Genomic DNA, 24,135 nt, shown 5'->3' on the forward strand with positions numbered 1-24,135 from the left:
TCTTGTGGCTTTGTGTTGCCATGGCAGCGGGGGCACGAGGGATGTTAGAACCAAAGCAGGCAGCAATTTAGGCAACACAAACAAACCCAGGAGAGAGATGTGATTAAGGAGTCTGAAGAGCCTTGTTTGGCTGCACACCTGTGGCTGCTTATGCTTTTATTCTCCACAATAAGGAGTGACATCTGTGTTGTGTTATCATTTAACTTAGCTCGTGGCTAAGGATGTTTCGCTCTGTGAAAGACTCCCGCTTGGTTCTCCTCCTTTCTCATTCTCATATAGACAGTCACAAACAATCTGTGCCTTTTGAATCGGTACTTTGAATCTCCAACGTCCATGACAATAAATTATGGAGACCTTTGATTAACCATGAAACTGAGCAGGTATCTTATTAATCTATACTGCAAAGTGTCCAAAGTTAATTTATTCAAGCAGCGCTACAGTGTCTTTCTTCTCTTCCTTCGCAATGTAGGGGAAAAAAATAAATAAAAAATGTCTTGTTGAACTCGTATCCTCCCTCCTCCCCTCCCTTCTTTCTCCGACTGTGTTGATTTGTTATGGTATAGCTGTCTAGGAAACAAGCGGATGGCAGGTCCCGGGCCTGCAGCGAAGGGTTCAAGCTGTGTATGCACAGACTCTCCACTGTAACAGAGCCAGCATTATGCCAAACCACTCCAGGGAAAGGGATCGAAAATCTGGGAGCTTTGTTCCAACGGTTCAGGGTTTAGACCCAGGCCGAGGGAAAAGAGGGTGTGTGAAAACAGAAACAGAAAGAAGAGGAAATGTTTTCCATTCTGTCCCCCCTCCCCACCACCAACCCCCCTCCGCCCGGCACTTCGCTCTCCTCCTCCCCTTACAAACTCTCTTTGTCTTGGACCTTTTTTATCTTTTTTTTCTTTCTGGAGTGAGACAGCTCCCAGGAAATGTACAGTGAATCCATCTGGAATTTAAATGAATTAAGGAAGCACCCCATCGGCCCTGCAGAAGGAGGATGGCTGCCATTGTCTGGTTTCGGAGAGACCTTGTGGTGCGATCTAAAACCTGGAGATTGACTGGAGCGTTTATTTACTGCAATCGCTCCCTGTTGGAACTATTGATGTCTACATACGAGACAAATAGAAGAGTACCTCTTCCTTTGTCAGATCCAGAGATTGAGCCCGCAGTATTAATCTTACTCGCCACGAGCCTGATGTGTGATCCAGGCTTTACTTGACTGGATTTCACTACTTGTGTAAAAGTAAGCTGTTGAGGTCGGGACACTGACTTTAGTAACTCACAAGTTATAAGGCAAGGCAAGGCAAGGCAATTTTATTTGTATAGCACTTTTCATACACAAGGCAGACTCAAAGTGCTTCACATTATAACATTTCATACAATAAAGTGAAATAAAATGCAGGAATTAAAAGACAATTAAAAACAGCAAATAAAATTATAAATTAAAATCTTATTTAAATTGTTTAATAAAAGGCAGAGGTTAAAGTGCAATGTAGGTAAAGTTTAGCAGAAGGCGAAGCTGAACATAAAAGTTTTCAGTCTTGTTTTAAACGTGGTCAGAGTTGGGGCAAGTCTTAAATCTTCAGGAAGTTTTATTCCAGCTGTTTGTTGCGTAGTAACTAAATGATGCTTTCCCATGATTTGTATTTACTCTGGGAATCACTAACAGATTGGTGTCAGAAGATCTTAGTGATGTTGAAGGCTTATGTAGTGGAAGCATATCAGTGATATACTTTGGCCCTAAACCATGTAGTGATTTATATGTGAGCAGTAGGATTTTGAAATCTCTGACATACTGGGAGCCAATGTAAGGATTTAAGAATTGGTGTAATGTGCTCACATTTTTTGGTCTTTGTTAGAACTCTAGCAGCAGCGTTCTGAACAAGCTGGAGCTGCCTGACAGTTTTTTTTGGAAGACCTGCAAGGAGACCATTACAATAGTCTAGCCTACTAGTTATAAAGGCATGTACAAGTGTTTCTAAGTCTTGAGCTGACATGAGCCCTCTAAGTCGTGCTACATTTTTGAGGTGGTAGTAGGCCGATTTTGTTACTGATTTGATGTGACTCTCCAAGTGTAAATCTGAATCCATAACAACCCCCAGATTTCTGGCTTTATTTGATGTTTTCAGGGACAGAGAGTGAAGGTGTTGGGTTACTTTAAACCTTTCTTTTTTAGCACCAAATACAACGATCTCAGTTTTTGTCTTCATTTAGTTGTAGGAACATCCAGTCTTTGATTTGCTCAATGCACTGGCACAGAAGATCTATGGGGCGATAGTCGTTTGGTGATAGCGCTACATAGATTTGGGTGTCATCAGCGTAGCAATGGTGGTCAATTTTTTTTCTTTGCATGATTTGTCCTAGTGGGAGCATGTAGATGTTGAATAAAGTCGGCCCTAAGATCGAACCTTGGGTGACTCCACACGTTACGTCGGTTGTTTCTGATACAAAGTCACCAATGGAAACAAAATAGTTCCTGTCTTGTGGATATGACCTGAACCAGCTTAAGACTGTGCCTGAGAGCCCCACCCAGTTTTCCAACCTGTCCAAAAGTATTGAGTGGTCGACAGTATCAAATAAATAAGGTCATCCTTCGGTCACCTGAGGAATCTTCTCACAGCTGTAAGACTGACCTGCTCAACCTAACGCTCTCATTGCATTTCCTTCATCTGGCCTCTCAGTGTGGTCCACGCGTCTCTCTCTGCCTCTCCAAACAGTTTAAGACGTACGTGGCGGTTTTCATGTATTTTGTGAGAGTTTTTCAATAGTAGCATTTTTTCAGTGGTTTTACTGACTCAGTTATAACTGTCAGAGAGGAATGTTGACGTGTCAGTGCGACTGTTCTTGCCCTGGGATCCGTCTGTTTCTGTACACTCCTCGTGTGGGTGTACGTCTACTCACATTCAAACGATGCTTGACTGTAAGCTTTGCTCAGTTCAGTCTCTTTATTGTCTGTGGTGGTGATAGGCATCATTTACATTTTATGGACTAAGTGAACTAATTAGGGACAAATCGTCAGATTAACAAATACTTAAAATAGTTGTTGGTTGCAATCCTAATTGCCCATATATATAAGTTCTTTAATCTGCTGCAATATAAAACTTCCACGTGTTCATGCTGTCCTCATTACATTTACAAACATCCCCCAAAACATTAATCCCCTTGCTAGAGCGCCGCAAAGGCTCCTTAACCCAATAATAATGCCGATGTTGATCTCCAGGCGTCTCCGCTGCACTATGAGACCACCACCAGGTGCACTCACTGCAATGGCCCCTGGTTTGGGTGTCCTCATCTGTCATTATGAGAGAATGTCACATATATTCAAGTATACATTATTATTCTCCTGTCATGTCTGCTTTCTTTTGGGACACTTTTATACTTTTTTTCCCGCGATGACTAGGATTAGTGCAAAAGTTGTTTTTCTTACAGTGGGACCTTCTCCATGCGTTTTACAGCTGTACTTTTGTATTTCAGGCCGCCAGATCGTCGACGTAGAGATGTGTTTGGCTCGGCTAACGACACGCTGCTCCATCACGGTGTCGGCAGGGGAAACTCCACCATTGGTCCAGAGGATAACAGTACCGATGGTATTCCTCCAATCAGGGAGTTCCCCTTCTCAGAGGACAAGAGCACAGCCGAATATTTAGAGATCCTCAACTTGCGACCCTTCACTGTCTATCGCATCGATATCCATGCATGTAACGAAGAGGTCGGGCGCTGCAGCGCTGGAGCCTTTGTCTTCTCCCGGACCAAACCGGCAGGTAAATAAGGGTCCTGGATAGAATCTACAATTGATGAAATATGGCACAGTCTGCGTTAACATCTTCTCCTACAACGCGTTGTAAACAAGTGCTCGTTGTGTGTTTCCCAGGCAAAGCAGACGACATCCCTGGAAAAGTGACCAATGGGAGAAGTGACAAGGTTGAAGGTTGTGTGGTTCTGCACTGGCCGGATCCCTTCATGCCCAACGGTCTCATCCTGATGTATGAGATCAAGTTTCGTCTGGGGACAGAGGTAAGACAGTCTGGGTATAACCAAAGACCCCCTCGTGTTTAACGCTATATCAAAATGCAACAATGCCCAGCGCACACACTTAAAGGTACTTTCCACCTCCAGCAGCTCTGCACATACATCATTCGGCACCAGTGGCGCTGAAGTTTAACAAGACTTTTAAGATTACGGATGTCCAAGTTCCCATTGGGGTTTAAAATCCTTTATTCAAAACGAATGCACAACACTTGACCTCACCTCACATTTCTTTTTCCCTTTCAGCCTGAGAAACACGAGTGTGTGTCACGGCAGCAGTACCGCCTGTACCAAGGAGCCCGGCTGACCAACCTGGGCTCGGGGAATTACTCTGCTCGCGTGCGTGCCACTTCACTTGCAGGGAACGGCTCCTGGACAGACAGAGTGTTCTTCTACGTGCCTCCACCCAAACGTAAAAAAAAAACCCAACAACATTTCTTGCACATTAAGTACTCTTAATTGGAAAAATGATGTTTTACATGAGAAATGACATCTTTAGTTAGTGCTGATTGTTTTTATTTTTCTGTTCTGTCTGGCAGGAGATGATGGTGTGGCGTTCTATTTGGTCATCATAATTCCCATCATAGTGACACTTTTCATCGCCACCCTCACCACGGTTGTCTTCTTTGTGAACAAAAAGAGGCAAGTATGAATCCACTTTGCTGTGCACAGGTGCTGTCTTCATTAACATTTCCTTGTGGTTAAGAGAATTACCTATCACATCTGCGAATTGGTGCGTCCAGCTGCCTAACTCTGCTGTCTTTGTGTTGGTAGGAATAGCGACAGACTGGGGAAGGGAGTCCTTTATGCGTCTGTCAACCCTGAGTACTTCAGTGCTGCTGAAAGTAAGGAAGTGCAATATCTTGTCAAAGTTTCCTCTGGTTTTCCGCGTGTGCGTGCGTGTTGTTGACGCTGTCCGCTATGTTGTTCCAGTGTACGTCCCAGATGAGTGGGAGGTGGCCAGAGAGAAGATCACGATGCACAAGGAGCTGGGCCAGGGCTCCTTTGGCATGGTGTACGAAGGACTCGCCAAGGGAGTGGTCAAGGACGAACAGGAGACGCGAGTGGCCATCAAGACGGTCAACGAGTCGGCCAGCATGAGGGAGCGTATCGAGTTTTTGAACGAAGCCTCTGTGATGAAGGAGTTCAACTGTCACCATGTGGTAAGAGAGCGTCTACAGCCTGAACTGAGTGAGAAAAGCGTCAAATGAACACAGATAGATTGTTTGCAATATGGCTCGAAATAAAGCAACACGCTGATTTGCTGAACCTAATCGCAACAAAATGCAATTTAATATCATTTCATAGTTAATTTACATAGCTGCAGGGAAAAAGGTGTCGCGAGGTCTCAAGCACTGAGTTCGCTGTGCTTTACTTTACTCATGCAACTACAACATGATGCACAGTTTAGCCTCTGGGGGAATGGGTACATTCTCTGATGAGCACTATGCCTGCTGCAATAGGAGTGTTTATTGAGTTTCTGAGGTAATCCGAGGTAGCTCTATAATCATCTTTTACGGTTGCATTGTGGTAGAATTCAGTCCATCAACAACACATCAATTTTTTTTGATGTGTTGTTGACAAGGTTTCTTTTTTGTGATTGCTGACTGTTTTGCACACTCGTACTCTATATATTCAGAACTTAGATTTAATGTAGAATGGATTTAGCACTTTTGACGTCTCACGCCTAACCTGGGACTTCCTTTGATTGGCGAAGGTGCGGCTGCTGGGCGTGGTCTCTCAGGGACAGCCGACCCTGGTGATTATGGAGCTGATGACGCGAGGAGATCTCAAGAGCCACCTGCGCTCTCTGCGCAAAGAAGTAAGCAGCATTTTCTCACACACCCGCATGAACACACACATTTCACCTCTATGCTAGAGCTCTTACATAAATAGGTTGACGGTGTGTGAATTGTCACACGGAGCCAACACACACATTCTGCCCACATTTATTTTCACGGGCCTCGCTCTTCACATAGCATCCATACCTCACTTTATAATGCCCGGCTGTAGCCACTGTCCACCGGTGAGGCTGACTGTACCGTGTTTTTTCATTATCCCCAGAACGCCACCAGCCAGGTCCTACCCCCGCTCAAAAAGATGATCCAGATGGCAGGGGAAATTGCCGACGGCATGTCGTACCTAAATGCCAACAAATTTGTCCACAGAGATCTGGCTGCCAGAAACTGCATGGTAGCTGAGGACTTCACTGTGAAGATCGGAGGTAAGTCAAGTTAATGGTATGCCTACAGCTTCCCCGGGTTGCTCAACGCTGAACTGGACTGCTTGGGTTTCAGTGAGCGCCTGAGGCAGAGTAATGTAGATGGACAGAGGGAGGGAGAAAGTGAGGGAATGGATGAACTCTCGGGAGCTGCCTCTCTCACACTGAATAAGTGATACTTAAAGGCTTTCCCAACCTCTGTTTTTTCTCTCTTCTTTCAGATTTTGGCATGACCAGAGATATTTATGAGACGGATTACTACAGAAAAGGAGGAAAGGGCCTGCTGCCAGTCCGCTGGATGTCTCCAGAGTCGCTGAAAGATGGCGTGTTCACTACAATGTCTGACGTTTGGTATGTGGACACATCACTCTCTCACACCCACTCAGAAACCTGGGTTATGCATGTACAAACCTGTCCTAATTTGTCATGCTACGGTGTCAAAACTGTAAAAACATGTGTACACACACACACACACACACACACACACACACACACACACACACACATTACTTGCGTTTGAACATGCATTTCTGATTTAGCAAACATTTTTGGTTTTCCGCCGTCTCCTGGGTAGCGTAGAACAAGAATCATTTGTATTCTTTTAAGTGACACCTTTTTTTTATGCCAGCTTGCACTAAAATCTCAGTTTACAGTCCTGCCACATTTTCTATGAGGAACAATATTGTTGTACAAAAATACGAGCTCCCTTTTTTTGTTTCCCAACTCGAATTGTCCCACGGGTCAGTCCTTAAGAGTGGGCTTAAACTGCTCCAGATGTTCTGAAATGATAGGCTGCAGTGCCAGCACAAACCCACCTCCACATTTGCGTTCTCTATCTTCTTTTTTGATGTTGTGCAGTGAAAGTTTAGTGTAACACACCAACCCATTATGGGCTCCTTAGGAATCCACGAGTAGGGGACTTTTATTTTGTTGATTGAGAAAAACTCTCCAAATGTGGCTTTGTCTGTAAGCAGCAAGACGCTTCTCGTATGCAGCGTTGTAATGACAGACTGTTGAACGTAAACTGAATTTAATGCAAGTTGTGAAACTATGAAAAGCAGGAGTGGAAAAAAAGTATTGTTCCATTTTCTCAATTAAGCAAAGAACTTCTGAAATTCTTTGCACTGAGTCCAGCAATAATAGCACAAGAGGGATTGCCCCGCCGATGCACAGCTTATATTACCCTCAATGCTGAAGGTCTGTCAGGTTTTAGGTTTAACATGACGGTGACAGCATAAGAAGATGTCTGCTGTGTGCTGCTTTCTCAAATTGTTCTCCAAAATCCTCCGCTCAGTAAATGTTTTCACATTGCTCTGGCCACTTATGGAGTCTTGATAATGTTTTGGTCCTCAGACTTTTATTGGGTAAAATTGAATGAATAATCTGATGAAAGTCTGATTGGCCGAAAAAACATGGTGCAGGATCTCTCTCTTTATTGCAAGGAGTCACTCTGACTTATTTCTCTGTAAAAAAGAATTCCTTCTAATAGAAACCGAAGCAAAGAAAGGGGAACAAACTGTTTGTAACACAACAGCCTCTAACGTTTTGAGCTGTTGCACTCAAGGCAAGCGGCTCCTCGTTGACGTCAGAGAAGAGGCAGAATCATGAATTGATTTTAGATAATTCTTTTATTTCCTGCCGCAGGTCGTTTGGTGTCGTGCTGTGGGAGATCGCCACCTTGTCAGAACAGCCTTACCAGGGCATGTCCAATGAACAAGTTCTGCGCTTCGTCATGGAGGGGGGCCTCTTGGACAAACCTGACAACTGCCCTGACATGCTGTAAGTCTCCTTGTTTCTGTGATCAGCAGCGGTGTGTGGTTTACATTCCATCGCCTCCGAAGGGCTTCGCACGGCCTCCTGTCACATTCATATTTTGTCCAGTATTTATTTTGAGTCGCGGTTCAAAGCGTGTAAGATATAATGTGCTGCGCATGCTTTGTCAGAGCCAAGATGAGGCCTGACATTAACGTCACAGGTTAAATGCGGTCTGTCAGTGACGTGGAACCTGGTGGTGGGCTGGCAGCGAGAAGCCTCCGTCAGCCCCGTCAACCCCGGGCCCCTAGAAGGGGACGACGAGCGGCGCGATTAGCGAGATGACGTCCGTCCGTCAGTAAAATGTGGTGGGAAAGATGGGGAAAGAATCCCTCGTGAATCGTCTTGGCTTGTAAGAGGAGAGAGAGAGAGACATCAACGGCACAAGCTTCTTGTCTGCTGGCAGCGTTTCTCTCCTCTTCCACTCTGACCTCAATGAGAAGGCATTCTGCCACCTCCCCTCCCGCCATCCACGGCTGACCTCACCTTAGGAAGAGGGCCGAATGTTGCGCCATTCCTATGGCAGCCTGACTATTTTGACCCGATTACAGGAGTGTGTGGATTGTGTTACAAAGGTGGTGGTGGTAACGTGGGCTAACCTCCCCCGGTCTGTAGGTTTTCAGGCCTTTTTTGCTGCTGGTTGCCTTCAATGCTGCGTCTTAATTGAGAGCTCCGCAAGAGTGTAGTGCAGTGAAGCCCAAAGTCTTTACAAAGTGAATATAAAGACGAAAGAGAAACATGCGAGCACGATGAGTCTTTCTTGGAGTGCCCTGAATGTCGCCTCCTTGTACAATCTCTCCTGTGCTCAGGTAGCTGTGGGCCACCGACTGTGTTCTGTTACTTGTTTGGTTTGCTGTGGACAAAAGGCCGTTCTCTCTTGCAGGGTTGGGTCCAAAGGAAATTTAGACTCCGTGGTTATATTAAACAACAGATTTCTTTTGAAAGGTTATTATTACTGTTATTTACCATTATTAAATGATTAAACATTTACCATAGATGTTATGAAAGTGTTCTGTACTCCACTTGGCCTGGACGTGTGTCTGTTCTATGTGAGTGTGTCCAGATTTCTTTTTGTCCATTTTTCTTTTTGTTAGGCTGGTGAAATTTCTTCTGTGTCTAGACTGTGCACAGACTGTGTTCTTTTGTAAAAGCCAGACTGTGGCCAAATTTAATTTTGAAAGCACATTTTTGTCACTATCTCGCCTGTTTATAACAGGCAGTTATTGGTAAAGTTCAGACACACATACGTAAGCTGTATTACTCCAGAGTGGCCGAGCGTTACGTGTCTTTTCGTGGGAGGTCTTTGCCGCCTGTGTTTGGACATCCTAACGTCGGCATTGGGACACTTTTTTGCATTTCTGAAGAAAAACGAAACAAAAAACAAGCCACCCCCTGCTGCCTGAGTAGGAGGCGAGGCAGGGCGGGTGCTTAGTTCTACCCATAATTCCCCTGTGCAGAGACTGTTGTAGACTGCAAAGAGACTACAGCGAGAGAAAGAAAACAAGAGAGAGGGAACAGAAAGAGCGCAGCTGAGATGTCTGAGGTGTTTGTCAGCCGGCCTCGGCGAGTATTCTTAGCTTGTTTGTGTATAATTGAAGTTGTGGCGTGTGGTGCAGCACCGCACATGACTGTAATAATTCTCTCTTTTTATGATGTTGTTTTTACATTCCCAAAGCTCGGCTGCTGGCCTGGCAGAGGAACCTGCCAGCCGTTACTGATGCCACTATGCATGTTGTAGACATAAAACACACCCACATTTTTAATACCTCATTTGAAATGGTGTGTTCACTAAAACCACATCTCAGCAACAAACCTGTATGAAATTGAGTAGTACAGTGTATTTGTCCAGTTTACAGTACAATGCCTTGTAATGTCAACAAAGCTCAACATAGTGAACTGAGCTTTAACTTCAGTGTCTCCTGCCACCTGCTGGTGAGAAATAAAACGTTTCATAGGGTAGTTCCATGTTTATTCCAAGTCTGTGTTAATGCAACGCTGGCCATTTGCAAGAGTTGCTGTAAACTTCCCTCTAATCCTTCTGGCTGTGAAGTTTAGGCTAAAATGACAAAGCAGTCAAAGTGAGTTAAACGTTGGTGTCTTTCAAAATGTTGGTCTTTTTAGAAGGAAGTCATCTTGACGTTCATAGTTCAAATGTATTATATCAGATTTTTAAAAAGTGAACCATTTCTTTGAATGATAAAAAGCTCTACTGTGCATGTATTTGTCTTCTGTGCATCCCCTGCAGGTTTGAGCTGATGAGGATGTGCTGGCAGTACAATCCCAAGATGCGGCCGTCCTTCCTGGAGATCATCAGCAGCATCAAAGAGGATCTGGACCCTCCCTTCAGGGAAATGAGTTTCTTCTTCAGCGAGGAGAACAAGCCTCCCAACACCGAGGAGCTGGACATGGAGGTAGAAAACATGGAGAACATTCCACTGGACCCCGCGCCCACCAGGCAGCCCCCCACTACTGCTGCCACCGCACCTTCGTCGGGATGCGTGGTCGGAGGCACGCCGCCCCCCGCCGCCCAGCAGTTATCCCCCATGCAAGGCCCGGGCACTCCCTTATTGGGACCCATGTCCCCCACCTCCCCTGGCCAGGTGGCCTCGACGTCTCTGGGCCAAGCCTCGGACAAGCCCTCGGGACACGTTTCGGCCAACGGGCCGGCGGTGGTGCTACGGCCCAACTTTGATGAGTTGCAGCCGTACGCGCACATGAACGGGGGCAGAAAGAACGAGCGCGCGTTGCCGCTGCCCCAGTCGTCGGCCTGGTGATGTCAGACCAGCCCCTCGTCCTCCTTTTCTCCTCTCTCACAGGGTTACTCAAACCCCTCCTCCGTCTCTTAAGGAGGTCGGTGTGAAAGGTGAGAAACGACTCTCTTCTGCTGGCTTCCAGTAGATGGTCTCTCCAGTCCTTGAAGCTCTAGAGTCTGAGGAAAAGTAGAGAGACCTGCTAAAGCATTTAGGATTTTGGTGGCTGGGACTCGACACGGAGGAGCTCCTTCCTGTGCCGCCTGTGTCGTTGTTATATAAGTCCGTTGAGAAGAAAAACATTACAGGCATGTTCCCTGACATACACATTTAGACAGGAAATTATTGTAATTTTTTCAGCTTATCTGCCAGCAAATCCAACAGAAGAGCACTTTTTTCTGGGTGTGTCTTTGTACAGAACACGTGATTCTAATAAGGCTCCATTACTAAAAGACATTCATTCAAAATTACTTTTTAATTGCATGAGCGGGCCGGCTCGTGTCTTGCGAGAAGGCCTCCATCAGAAAGTTTGGACTAAAAGGGGGGCCTCTTGTGTATCTGCCAAACTATTGCCAAATTAAGGTTCTTCTTCAGTTTCAAACAGGTCTCCCTCCTTTTCGGCTGTGGCTCAGAGTTGAGACGGCTGGTAGACTGCAGGATTCATGCTGGTGAGGGTCGTGGGGTGGGACGGTGTCACTGTTAGGGAAGCCTGCATTCATTCACGCAGTTCAAAAGTTTTTACAGCATCTGCTTCTGGGGTTGGAAGAAATCTAGCAAGACATGAGAGACTTGGAGGAGAAACAGGACACTCGAGTGATTTGTGTGAAAAGGGGCCAACGCAAAAGCACGGCTGTTTGATTTAGAATTTTGAAATGTAACCAGTGGCCTTTTTTAATCAAATTTAAAGTTTATGTTTTTTTTTAATCTATTGAAGCAATATTGGTTAACAGGAAATTCATTAAAAATAACGGCAATGTCTATTTTATTTCAAACCATTAGTAAATTTACAAGTAATCTGCAATTCATTTGGTAATCAATTAAAGGCCTTCTTCTTCTTTTTTTAGCAAAAACATGGCCAGACTGTCTGTCCTTATTTTGGTGAAGAAAATCTAGACAAAGTACCACACGTTTCACAAAGTCACTGGACTTCCTAATCAAGGAATATGAATGTGCCTCCACATAGAGACAAAGCTTTTTGACCTCTTTAAAACAGTGCATTTATTTTGGGAGGTGGAACATTTTACTCTCTGACACTGCTGTTCCAATGAAATGGCACCAAATATTCCGTGACGAACAGAAACATGAGAAATTGATTTTAGTAGCCGAGAGACGACTTTTCAACAGGTCTCCTTTAGAACAGTCATTAGTTTCTCTATATTTCAAACACATATAAAGGTCTCACAGTTGTATTTTAGACTGCAGGATAATTTGTATACACATTATTGGTTTTGTCACTTTTTTAAACCTTTTTACAGTTCAAAATGTTTGCCTCTATGTCTGTAGAGAACAAAGCTGCTATTTCATTCTTTTTCTCTTGTGCATATATGCATATATATATATATATATATATATATATATATATATATATATATATATATATATGTATATATATATGCATATATATACACACACATACATAAATCCTTCAGGTTTGGTATTTCATGGTCTCCACTATAGTCCATTTCTTATATCTTCAATCTGTTTAAAAAAACAAAAAGCAACAAAAAACATAATTTTCTGTTAGCCCAAATGTTTTTCTGTAACACTATTTTGTTCATTGCCTTTTATTTTTATGAAATATTTTCTCCTGCATTTGTTTGTTGTCTATATTATTATTATTATTATTTGGAATAGAGACCTTAGCTCGATGTGTGAGTGTGTACTTTCTGCACCCCTTGTGTACTAGCACTGCGCCTAGCGTTGCCCTACGTGCGACTCAATCTCAGGTTAAAGTAAAGGCTTTGCTTTTTCCACACATTCTCATGATCGTCCTCTACTTGGCTCAACGTAACCCCCCCAACCCCTTCATGTTGTGTTGAGTCCAGTAGTGTCCCCCTCTCTCTCTCTTTTCCCTCTATGCCTCCTTTTTGAGTCAATGCGAGATGAATTTACACCTGATCTGGTATTTTAACCCATCCATTTCTTCAATCAATAATTGGGTTGTCTTTTAAGCGTTAATTATGCCAACCATCCCTCAAAATATATATTTTTTCTCCCTATTTTGTATTACTTCAGGCTCAATATAAGACTACTTCTGCTAATGTTACTTCATCGCAACGGATCTTATTGTTTGTCTTTGTGATCTCTGCTTCTGAAAACCAAATAACGGATGGGTTAAAGGCAGATGAAGTTCAGGAAAGGGAAGACATTTCACTTTCGTGAATAGAAAAGCGTCTTAAATGGAGGCTGAATGAAGGATTTCTCCTTCTCTATTTGGAAATGTTGCCTTGTTATTTCCTCCCCTCTGTTTGAAGTTTTTATTTTCTCTGTAGGAGTGTTATTTATTGATTTTTTTCTATTTTATTTTACCTCTTGTGATATCAGTTTAAATCACTGTATAAATGCCCCATGATTCAGTATAAAGTTTTTTTTTGTATTTTTGTATGTATTTTCTTTGGTGTCATGACTGGGGGACTTACAGTTTTATTTTCTTATTTTCCTTGAAGTACATATCTACCTCACTCTTTTTAAATCAACGTATTTGTAACACAAGTGAATCTCACTTCCATTGGTATGTATAGAAACCTCATCTGGATGAATCCCACGGGGATCTAGATAAACCTCACAAAGTCAACCTGGAAAAGAGATGGAATATCTTTTGTTGCGATTTCAGTCCACCGACTTCATGCCCAGTTTACAAAATGTAAGTTTCTGTCTCTGACAAGACATAAGAGAGGACTTCAGTGCGCTTTAGTTCTCTGCAGAATAAATTGGTGTTGGGTATTTTACGTGACTATGTCAACATAACCTTTCATTTGACCGGATACATTTTTAAAAAACGGCACAGGTGCAGTTTAAGAGACCAGGGCTCAACATCAACAACAAATATTCCGTCTCCACTGATTACCAACATAATTCCACAACCTTAAAATCATCAAAAGACAGAAACCTAGTGTTACGGCATTTAAAACAAATCAAAAATGTATTTATATAGAAGCCCCAACAGTTATAATGGGGAATATTTAAAAAGGGAATGTTTTATTGACCTCCAGGAAAAACAATATATTGGCTAAAAAAAAACCTCACATCCAGATGCCATTCACACAAATATGATATTCTGTTACAGTACGTATATGGATGAGTTATGTGATGTAACAAGCAGCAGACAGGTAGCAGCATTTCCACCTGCATGTTACTATTGTAGAAATACACCATTTCAATAATTATTTAGTCATCGTTGGATTACATCCTTTTTAACATGTAAACAGCATCACATCCCCTGTGTAATTATTTTCTGAATACCATAAGATGAGAACTGTAGACATCCTTCCCTGGCATTTCCATCATTACGATGCCTATTTCTACTCCTACCTACACTAATGCTACTGGTTGAAATGATCACATCAGTGGAGCTTATATTGTTGTCAAAACTGTTGAGTGGGAAAATGGCTAAAGAAGTGTTTATATATTTAACTTCCATTAAAAACGTAACTTTTACTCACAGCGGCTACTTGGAGAGGACTGTCTCAGTGCGAGGCTTCTGGGCTGGAGGCGAAGGATCTTGAAATGATTACCCACAAGCAAAAGACAAAAAAAGAATGGATTATTGATAACATAATGTCAAATCTATGTCCTGAATTAAGGTTGTTCTCAAACCTTCTATCCGTGTAAGATTTTAAGCGAATCAAAGAGTAAAGTATTTTTGGTTGGGGAGACCGCCTGATTACTGCTAAAATCGCCACTGAGCAGCCAACAGCTCGTGTGGTCCCTTTACATATCTGTGCATATATGTATTTCCATTTGGATGTAAGCAATGATGAAATACAAAACTTTCAGTTCGTATGAGTAGACATCACATCGACCTTTTGTGAGGTGAATTACTGGTTACAATTGAATCAGAAACCTGTCACTTAAATAACGGGTGTTCTGCGTAGATTATGGGTAGTCATGGTTAACAGTACAACAACATGATTAGAGAAAGATGATAGGTCTAGGTTTACAGCATCACATAGTTGCTTTGTGCATTGCCAGATTTCAGTGTAAAGACACAATAACTAACTTAAAACACATTCAACTTTAGTCATCTTTATCATTTTTATTCTTCTGAATGCAGAGCTTAGGTTTATGCATTCACACTGCAATAATAAGTTTGAGGTTTATCATTATCATGCCTCTGTTTTTAGGAGTTGCATTCCTATACCTTTTGAGGGGGCCTTGATTTACTGCTAGTATTTTATTACAACTTCACAAAATCTGTGTTCATTACCTGATTGGGTAAAAAAAAAGCTTCACTAGACTGTCTTTTTTCAAGCTCTCTAAGGCCTCAAAGGTTCTTTCGCACCTATAACTGAGATGGCGTATTTTGACCCGCCATCTCCAAATGTGTATCTGAGATTTTCTTGTATTTTCTTTTTTTCTGAGATTTTGAATAAATAAATGAATAAAAAATGTTTTACTGTTCGCTCAATTTAATCCCTCCAGAACATTCGGTGATCATGTACCTCCAGCATGGGGCGAATGAGCAGAGGTGCCAGTCAAGACGAGTGTTATCTCATATTGCTGAGTGTCAATCATCACTGGAGCAGATGCCTACCTGCTCATCTTTTCACGTGTTTGTTTCAAAAAGACCACTGGAACCTCTAGCTGCGCCCAGATGTACAACAAACTGGGACCGCATAAAACACAGAGGGTAATGTAAGACTATCCCGCTTATTACATAATCCGTGTGTAATTATACGTTTCGACAGGTAGTGTCTTCAACGCAACGCAGCCTTGGCTACGGTTCATGACGCTGAGGTCATGACGTCTGTGTTTCTTCCTGCGAATTTGGGGATTTTACTAACTGTTTAAAATTATTATAATAATATTGTGTATGGTTTGGTATGATTTGAGTTCATTATTTTTTTCCTCCCCAAGGAGGATCTGTAATTTGTTATGTTTTTGTGTGTGCACCCCCCTCCCCGTGTCTGTCCAAAACAAATCATGCGTTCTGCATATTACTTCATATCCCATGTGGCCTGTTAGCGCTGCACGCTCAAAGACCTTGTGGTTACGGTGACTCACACTTTCTCAAAACACATTTTATCGACTGTCGTATAACGCCCCCGCCCACGGGCTGCAGAGGCCGCCAACCGCCAATACACTCAAATCAAAAGAAGAGAAAGGAGAAGAAGAAGAGGACACAACATGATAACAGAGCTGAGCCCCACAGTCCCAATAATAATCTCCACCCTTGTGGGTCTGGTGCCCCCGCTGACCCTGTGCAGGTTTAAGGGTATCCCACTGGGAAATCGTTGAGGGCTCTCTGGTAGACATTTTGAGCCATTTATGAACTCTCTCCGTCAGTCAGCTGTAGATGCCCTTGGCCATTTCAATTAGTGATGTGTCGTTCGTGAACGATTCAATCCTTACAAGGACTTGAGAGTAACGAGTCCGCTCAAAAAAAAGATTTGTTCATTTTACTGAACCGAGTCGGTAAAAAGATCTGAACGTCCCATAACTAATTTCAATGTGACGTTAAAAACGGGACAGCCAGCAAAAGCATGGAGAAAAAAATGTTAGAAGAATTGCACAGGTTTCAGCCTGTCATGTTGAATTTGCAAGTATACACTATACCGATTAAGGATAGAACAAAAAGCCCCTCGTGAAATCAGATGATATTTGCACATTTGTTTATTAAATATTGCATTTTTTCATTAAGCGGTTTTCATGAAAAACTGTAAAAACATTATATACAATGACCTCTCATCTTATGAGGAAAGATCCCGGAAGGTGTTCAGATCAGAGAGTGAAAGGTATGGAATAAATACCCTCAATCGTACATCATATTTGTTTACGTTGGCGTGGTGACGTGCGTTTTTGCGCCATTTTCAAGCCCAATTTTTGTATTCTTTTTAGCCAAATAAATTATTTAGCTAGAAAGAATGCTACATAAACAAAATGCAGAGACAAAACATGAATAAAGTAAACTCAAATACATAAAAAAAAACATTAAATTAGTAAACATCAACTATTGCCTACAAGAAGATCGTTTGCAACAATGTTCTTTTTCCATTTTGTAAGAATACGTGTTCAAGAATTGGAGCCTGGTCGGGGTTATCAAAAATTCAGCCGAATGACTTCTCTCGTTCTGGGAAATGTATTTGTCAGATCACAGGTCAAATATCAGCGCTGCGTTTGCAAAGGCAGGAGCAGTTCAGGCAGCACACAGGCCGGAAGAACAACTAACTAACATCAGCAAGAACATCATGTTTTATAACCCTTGAAAGACAGAGAAGGAAATATTTCTATTGGCCCTAAACTGGAGTAGAGGAGGACCTTCCACCTCCCGCATCTAAGATCCGGTCACATCCAATGTCCAGACTCCTGACTTAACGGAAACATCGTAAACAGAGTGTGTATGTTGAATAGTGTTGGTGTGTCCCTAACCCCCCTTGGCTGGTAAATCTTCTAGTTGACCCGCAGACCTTACATTCCTCAGCCAGGACATAAACTGACTCCCCATCCTGTCAGACTCGTGTCTGCCTGCTCCTTACCTAACTCTTAAATCAAGACAAGACAGCGAACCCCCAACTAAACCCATGAAAATAACTTTTGATTATCAATTTCCTCGTCTCTTCTTTTCAGTTTACTACTTAACATTTCTTTAGCATCTACTTAACAGTTGTTTCCACCAAATCCTTAATTAGGCTGTTGCGTTGAGATCAGAGGAATCATATTTCAGACAGCCCCTAAATACGCATACGGCGTTGTCGAGCCCACGGACGCGCACGCGCCAATGACACGGGGACATCCCGTCTGCTCTCAGTATTTCACTTCAGATAGGAACAGGAAAATGCGTTTCTCATTACTGAAATGAATCGACTCAGACGGAGGAAGACGGCGGAATGGGAGCCGAAGCAAAAGAGCGAGACCAGGGAGCTGAGGAGAATGGTGGAGCTGCTGTCGTTTGAGAAGTCCCAGGCCGAGATGGAGAGGGAGAAGCTATGGCGCGAGTTGTCTCTGTGCAGCGAGCAGACCGGGGTGTGCAGAGACATCGGCGGCGAGGTGAAGGCCTATGAGAAAGAGCTCCAGCACGCGCACAAACCAACGGGGAACTGCAGCAGCGTTTGTTTCAACTGGAGAACGAGTACAAGCGCCTGGAGGATGTGCACAGGCAAGAAAAGGATCATCTGCGGCGGCAGGTGGATTCCCGGGTGGTGCCCATCATTACGCAAACTTATCGCGGGACTCCGGCGGCGTCCGTGGAGGAGGTGCAAGAGTACGCGCGCACTCTCTCCGACGGATGGATCGAGACCTTTGACATGTACCAGCTGAAGGTGGAAGAAATGGAGCAGTCGATAAAAGCGCACCAGGCGAGGCTGGGTGACCTGCAGAGGGAGAAGATGCAGTATGCAGCGGAGGTGGCGAATTGCGCACAGAGGCGGAAAAGCGATGTCAGATTCAATTCCACCTCGAAGAACAACTGATGCACATGCAGGAGAAATTCCGCATGGACTTCAGTGAATATCAGGTGAGGAAAAGTAAATTACTGGCTGAGATTAAAATAGCTGGGATTTGTCTTTGGAGAAGGAACTGAGGAACTGACGGCGATTGGTTTAAGTGGCTGCTGTAATCTAACTGCTAGAGTTCCGGGGAGGTAGAACGTAGTTTAGCTGATCAAGCTAGTCAATCCTTTTATGCGGAGGTCAAATGTCAAACGCAAAACTTCGTCGAGCACCTCGTGTCGGTCATGTCCTCATGTATTGAGGTGGGGTTGTTTGCCTTAATTTCGGAGCCAACATCTACTGCCTTTGCATAATTACAATTTAGAGTTATAATTTTTCTTGATTGTGAATGACTATTATTACTACTACTACTATTGCAGCTGCAACTGCATTACTGCCTTTGAGAGAAGCGGGCGTGGCTGGGACAAGGGGGCGTGTCCTCCCCTTCTTCATGGCTCAGTGTAAAGAGGGAAGATTCTGCATGTGTATTTTGAAAAATGGTATCATATTTATTATGTGTATGTTGGGCTGCCTTTAAATACACATACATATTACAATAGCTGGCTTCACGTCAGTTCCTCTGACGTGAAGAACTTGTGAAAGAACTTTCACAGTGGACGGTCTGACTTGTCATAGTACAAAAAGAACCAGTGTTACTAATAATATCAACAATTGCTGCATCCATTCAAGTGTCCGAGTAAGTACGTTGCGTAAGTATAATGTAGCAAACATAAGTCACACAGGGTGGATAGCAGTGGGAGTGGGTCGATCAAACCAAAACCAAGTCTTTTTCCATACTTATGTTACCTTGTTTAGACATTTACCTTTTACCTTCCAAGCCTATTATAAGCCCAGGGTATTTTTTTAATGTTTTTTATTACCAACATTGAGAATGTGCTCCAAAGTATGACAAGGCATTAGTATGTTAGAAATTGTAATGAAAACAAAGTACAGCAAGTACATTGTTGAATGTGGGGCTTTAAGTTAACAGTTTTTTTTGTGAATGAAGAAAGTTGGCTAAAATAGGTACATTCTCTTATTTCAGTGATATTTTAATGCTGATGAGATGAGATTACTGGAAAAAACGCCCCCCTCTTCCGCACAGCATGAAGCTACTCTTAGCTCAATTAGTTATTTCATTAAACACAGAATAAATCTCGTGAAAAATACCTGTACCACACAAAGTTTAAAAATTTGCTCTGATTTATTTTAAGTATTGTCGTAATTTTATCTGCCATATCATATCCTTTAAAATCCCTGAATGTCTAGTCTTATAGCCGGATCATTAAGGGCCACATACTAACACACTATTTTTACTGTAAGCTAAACCAAAAAATAAACATAATATATTTCCATGTCTAAAAATAACATTTCTTTTAAGCTATCTTTGAAACATCATAACTTCTTATCTCACACCGCATAATTTTGTTCTTGTATCCCTATTAATCCGAACAAATATTTTGGCATTTCCGACGGGGCAGCGGCGGCATGTGTCTTTGCTTATTGTGACTTATTTTTAGGTCAGTCTTTGGGAAGGCGGTCTCCGGGGAGGTTGTTCCGTTCTGAGGCATGCTTGTTAGCCTTTGTATGTTTGTTGAAGTATGTCCAAGGAAAGGTGAGCCGCTGAAGCTAATTCTTTAACAGCCTACACGACAGAGGCTTGTTATGTTATGTTGTCGATGATTAGCACCTTACATGACTAGCTGCTAGCTGCATACCGTCTCGTAAGAAGCCTTTCTCGCTCAGTTTGAAGGGGTTGAGATGGCAAAGCCAAAATGACCTACTCAGCTATTTGTCTGTGTTCTTGAAATAGGAAAAAATAACGTGTCTTGTTTGTTCAGGGCTCTCCTGGAAGGTGAGAGATTGGATCTGCAAAATGCTCATGGGAGGGGGGACTCAACACCAAAGAGAAGGAATAATAGGTACTGTATTTACAATCATTTCATCTCCTGCCAAGAAAGCAAATTTCCCAAAACGTCAAACTGTCCATTTAAATATCTACCTAATCATTCATTATCTGTCCCAGATATAAGGATGCCTGTTAGGCCCTACGCGCCAAGAGCGTCCACCTTAACCACCAGACAACATACGGAAATCAGGTGCACGCCGCTGACTTCGCACCTGAGAAGATCACCTTTGCCTCCCTCTGGGTCCATAAGTCCCTCGAGGATCATTCCTATTTCAGTTGCAGCCAGAGCTCATGAGAGTCCTGCATCCAGAAGGGACATGATCTCATTCACCAAAGCTCGGGCTGCTGCTGCCCCTTCCACCGCCAAAGATAAACAAACAGGCCAGAGTGAAGACCAAAGCAGAAAACATGTACAGAAAACCGCAGCAGAGGAGAAAACTGTGGAAATTTAAACAGGTCCCTCCGGTAGAGAACAAAGTTGGTCCCATCAAGTCACCCACTCCTGAGATCAGATCATTGGAAGTGGTGTCACCACAAATGATGAGCCTGAGCGTGAAAACTGAGACAGGAAGCCAAAGGCGAGTGACAGATGATCAGGAGAAAGATAGTGTTTGTGTTGGGTTCAAAAACGAAGGAAACGCGGAGCCTATGATGTACGCGATTGAGAAAAAGACATTTTATTCTGTGTATGTAGAGGAGATTATCGAAAAGGCATTGAAACCAGCAGGTTTGGAGCTTTGCTCCCCAGGGCAATCACAGCTAAGTTATTACGTGGAGAAGACTGACCAAGAGGATGGAATTACTAAAATGCAGATTGTGTTGGAATCCAAAGTGGAGGAAGAGCTGGATTTTTCTGAGAACTCAGCACTGGAAGAGCTACTGAGCCATGGGGTTAAAAATGTGTCACTGGAAGACCTCAAGTACACAGCAACAGGAAGCATGATCAAGAACCTGCTAAGTGGCCTGCAGGGAAGCGAGAACTTGGAGAATAAGTCTATCATGTGGAGATCATTGAGGAACCGGTGGAGTCCTACATGGATGCGGAGTTTCAGCTTGAGCAGAAATCCAGATCATATTTTTACGAGCCCTCCTCAACATATTTCCAAATCGAGGAGCTAGAAAACATCCCTCATGGTTCTCAAGTTCATGGAAGCCTCCGTGACAGAAGCATACAATCGCAAGGGGGGATCTGTACAAGTCCAAGAGGTCACCAGAGAGAGTGAATCTTTATCTTTGTCCTATGACCAGGAGCCTAACAAGTATTTTGTCTCCACACCAGACGATAATCGCTCTGAAACCGAAGAGGGGTGAAGAAGAGGTCTGCGTCTCCCCCGTAGTGCAGGAGTCGATGCTTGAGTTCCTGAGAGAGGGCACTTTGGAGCCCAAAGAGCAGCTGAAGGGAGCTCTGCAGAAGCTGCAAAGCTCCGTGTCTGGTCCGCCGAGGGAGGAGTTGGCCTTCCTCGCGAATATGAGTAGTGACGGACTGTGGATGTCAAAAAAGTGCAAGAATCGAGTAACAATGGCACCATGACCATAGTCGCCGAGCTGAATGTCTCTCAAAGTCTGGAAGAAGGCTGCTGAAGGCAGGAGATGATTTCTCTGAAGACCAGATTATGGTGGCGCTTAGATCTTCTAACCAAGGGCTTGAGAAAGCCTTCCAGGGTGGGGCAAGAGGAGGAGGGTACAGCTTCATAATCTCCACAAAGGAGGACGTTGTGCCAGGTGAAGAGTTTGAAGGGTCAGCGTCTGAAATCACTGAGAGGTACAAAGAACTGGGGCCATCGGAGAAGTCCTTCACCTTTCAGATGGACGTGCACGGCAGCCACGCTGAGCCCTCAGAGGAGGAGCTGCGATCCCACACATTTGAAACCCCAATTAAGATCTCTCAAGAGAAAAGGGTTGCAACAGTTTACCTTGATCGCCCAACAGATGATTAAGAAAAATGTGGTCAGAAATATTTCCAAGGCCGGGTGCTTGCCAATGTTGCTCGCTGCTGCGCACATTACAGAAGTTATTCGGACTCAGCAGCCCACACACACACACGCACACACACACACACACAAGCGCACACACACACGGCTATAATACTGTTTGCCGACACTAATAATGCTGTAAGCGGTACAACTTTATGCAGTGTGTATCTAATTAATTCTGGTGAACCTTTTAGCTGAATTTACTTGCAGTGCGTCACCTAGAACGTGGTAAACGATGCAAAGTGAATTCAGTTAAAACGTCCAGATTACCATTTTGTAGTATTAATTGTGGCAATACACATAAGGTTAGCTAGCTCAATTTAGGATTGCGTTGGAATGTGTCTAACCTTTTTACAGCTTGATGTTGATTTTACAAGATTACAAGATTTCTCTATTTTTGTACTAACCTGTGCAGCTTCAGTGGCCCATTTTACAGTTTACGACACCATGTCACGCACATCATCACATCACGTGAAGTTTGTAGCATAGGACTGAATAGTGGGGGTGGGAGGGAAAAGAAGGTAATTTTGTCTTAAGAAAGTTTGGTTTTAGTCTAGTGCAGTGGCACTTAAAAGTACAATGTATTCAGAGTCAGACATGTTTGAATAAATATCTTTAAAGCAACGTGATCTCCAAAACCTGTTGGTAAAAATGTATACAAAATATTTGACATAGAAATTCGTAACAATACATACTAACTGCCGGTGGTTAACCACGCCCCTTGAGTGCGTTTATTTTACATCTTTAGACTTCACAAAGGGTAGATGTCAATACCATCAGACAGCTAAATGGCTTATTTTAAACCTGTGAGTGGCGAACTGGGGATTGAAAATAAGGAATTATACCATTAAGCCAATAAAGGGTTTTCAATTTAAAAATACAGTAGATGAAAGAGTGAACAGCAGTAGTATAATCTAAATGAATTTAAAGTATTCAGTGTTGTTTAACTGTTAAAAAATCTAAATCGCACCTGGTTTGGATGTACAGCATGTTTCGTCTGGAGGCCCCTCTGCTTGTTGAAATTTGCTGGATTCTATATTGTTGAGTGGAAATATTCACCTTTGCTGGAGCAAACTAGTGACCGTGACCGTGACCGTATTTCTGGATCATCAGTTTAGTGACATTGACTGTTCATTAGGGTTTGTTGTTTTGTGCACTAGCTGCAGGGGAAGAAAAGGTCGACTATCATCACAGTGGTTACATCTGTTGAGCCTTTAGCGCTTCAATTGTGGCAATAACAAATCTTACTTTATACGTTACGTTATATGTATGTACACAGAGTAATCTAGATCTAAATCTAGAGCTAAATCTAGATTACAAGATACTCCACAGCATAAACACATGCAGCATCCACAATATATGTATAAAGAATGTTTAATGACTCAAAGGTTCAATAAATATCGGTCACCATGGATGGAGAACACCATTTATTGTATTAACACAATGGTTTCTATTGAACACGTGGCTTTAATGCGTTTGTGAAAATAAATGCAGCTTTCCTTGTGGAATTATCTTAAAACAACAATCAAAACACAGTGTTGGTGTCTTTTCTGAGTATGATTATTTCTTTAAAGCTGACTTTTTTTTAACCCAAATTACAAAATGACACAAAGATCAGGTAAACGTACTAGTGCACATAACGGGTGGAAATAAAGATGATTTTCAACTGTGCATTATCTGACAAAAAGACAAACTATTAAAAAATTGAATGATTTAAGGAAGGAAGGAATTACTGGTCAAAACGCGCATGATTATTGTACTGGCAAAATAAAAAAAGAACATTTCAAGAGTCAGACATTGAGTTGTC

The 24,135-nt window shown here is 42.9% G+C and overlaps 1 protein-coding gene and 1 pseudogene across 3 annotated transcripts in view; both read left to right on the plus strand.

The window, feature by feature from the left end:
* Nucleotides 1-13,396, plus strand: part of LOC120812613 (insulin-like growth factor 1 receptor) — a 75,512-nt gene extending 62,116 nt beyond the window's left edge. For both annotated transcript variants that reach the window (XM_040168745.2, XM_078097745.1), the window contains exons 11-21: nucleotides 3,466-3,752; nucleotides 3,863-4,005; nucleotides 4,264-4,429; nucleotides 4,557-4,659; nucleotides 4,792-4,862; nucleotides 4,951-5,180; nucleotides 5,735-5,839; nucleotides 6,082-6,241; nucleotides 6,460-6,589; nucleotides 7,883-8,017; nucleotides 10,296-13,396. In XM_040168745.2, coding sequence (XP_040024679.2) covers nucleotides 3,466-3,752; nucleotides 3,863-4,005; nucleotides 4,264-4,429; nucleotides 4,557-4,659; nucleotides 4,792-4,862; nucleotides 4,951-5,180; nucleotides 5,735-5,839; nucleotides 6,082-6,241; nucleotides 6,460-6,589; nucleotides 7,883-8,017; nucleotides 10,296-10,824 — 2,059 coding nt within the window. In that variant the 3' untranslated portion in view covers nucleotides 10,825-13,396. The remainder of the gene's footprint in view (nucleotides 1-3,465; nucleotides 3,753-3,862; nucleotides 4,006-4,263; nucleotides 4,430-4,556; nucleotides 4,660-4,791; nucleotides 4,863-4,950; nucleotides 5,181-5,734; nucleotides 5,840-6,081; nucleotides 6,242-6,459; nucleotides 6,590-7,882; nucleotides 8,018-10,295) is intronic.
* A 2,217-nt stretch (nucleotides 13,397-15,613) lies between these two features.
* Nucleotides 15,614-23,853, plus strand: LOC120812399 (desmin-like; annotated as a pseudogene). Its single transcript, XR_013454778.1, has 4 exons — nucleotides 15,614-15,649; nucleotides 17,785-18,472; nucleotides 20,288-20,368; nucleotides 20,473-23,853. The product of XR_013454778.1 is annotated as a desmin-like (transcript).
* The last annotated feature ends 282 nt before the right edge of the window (nucleotides 23,854-24,135 follow it).

The sequence above is a fragment of the Gasterosteus aculeatus genome, chromosome Y, assembly GCF_964276395.1.
Source record: "Gasterosteus aculeatus chromosome Y, fGasAcu3.hap1.1, whole genome shotgun sequence".
Taxonomy (NCBI): Eukaryota; Metazoa; Chordata; class Actinopteri; order Perciformes; family Gasterosteidae; genus Gasterosteus; species Gasterosteus aculeatus.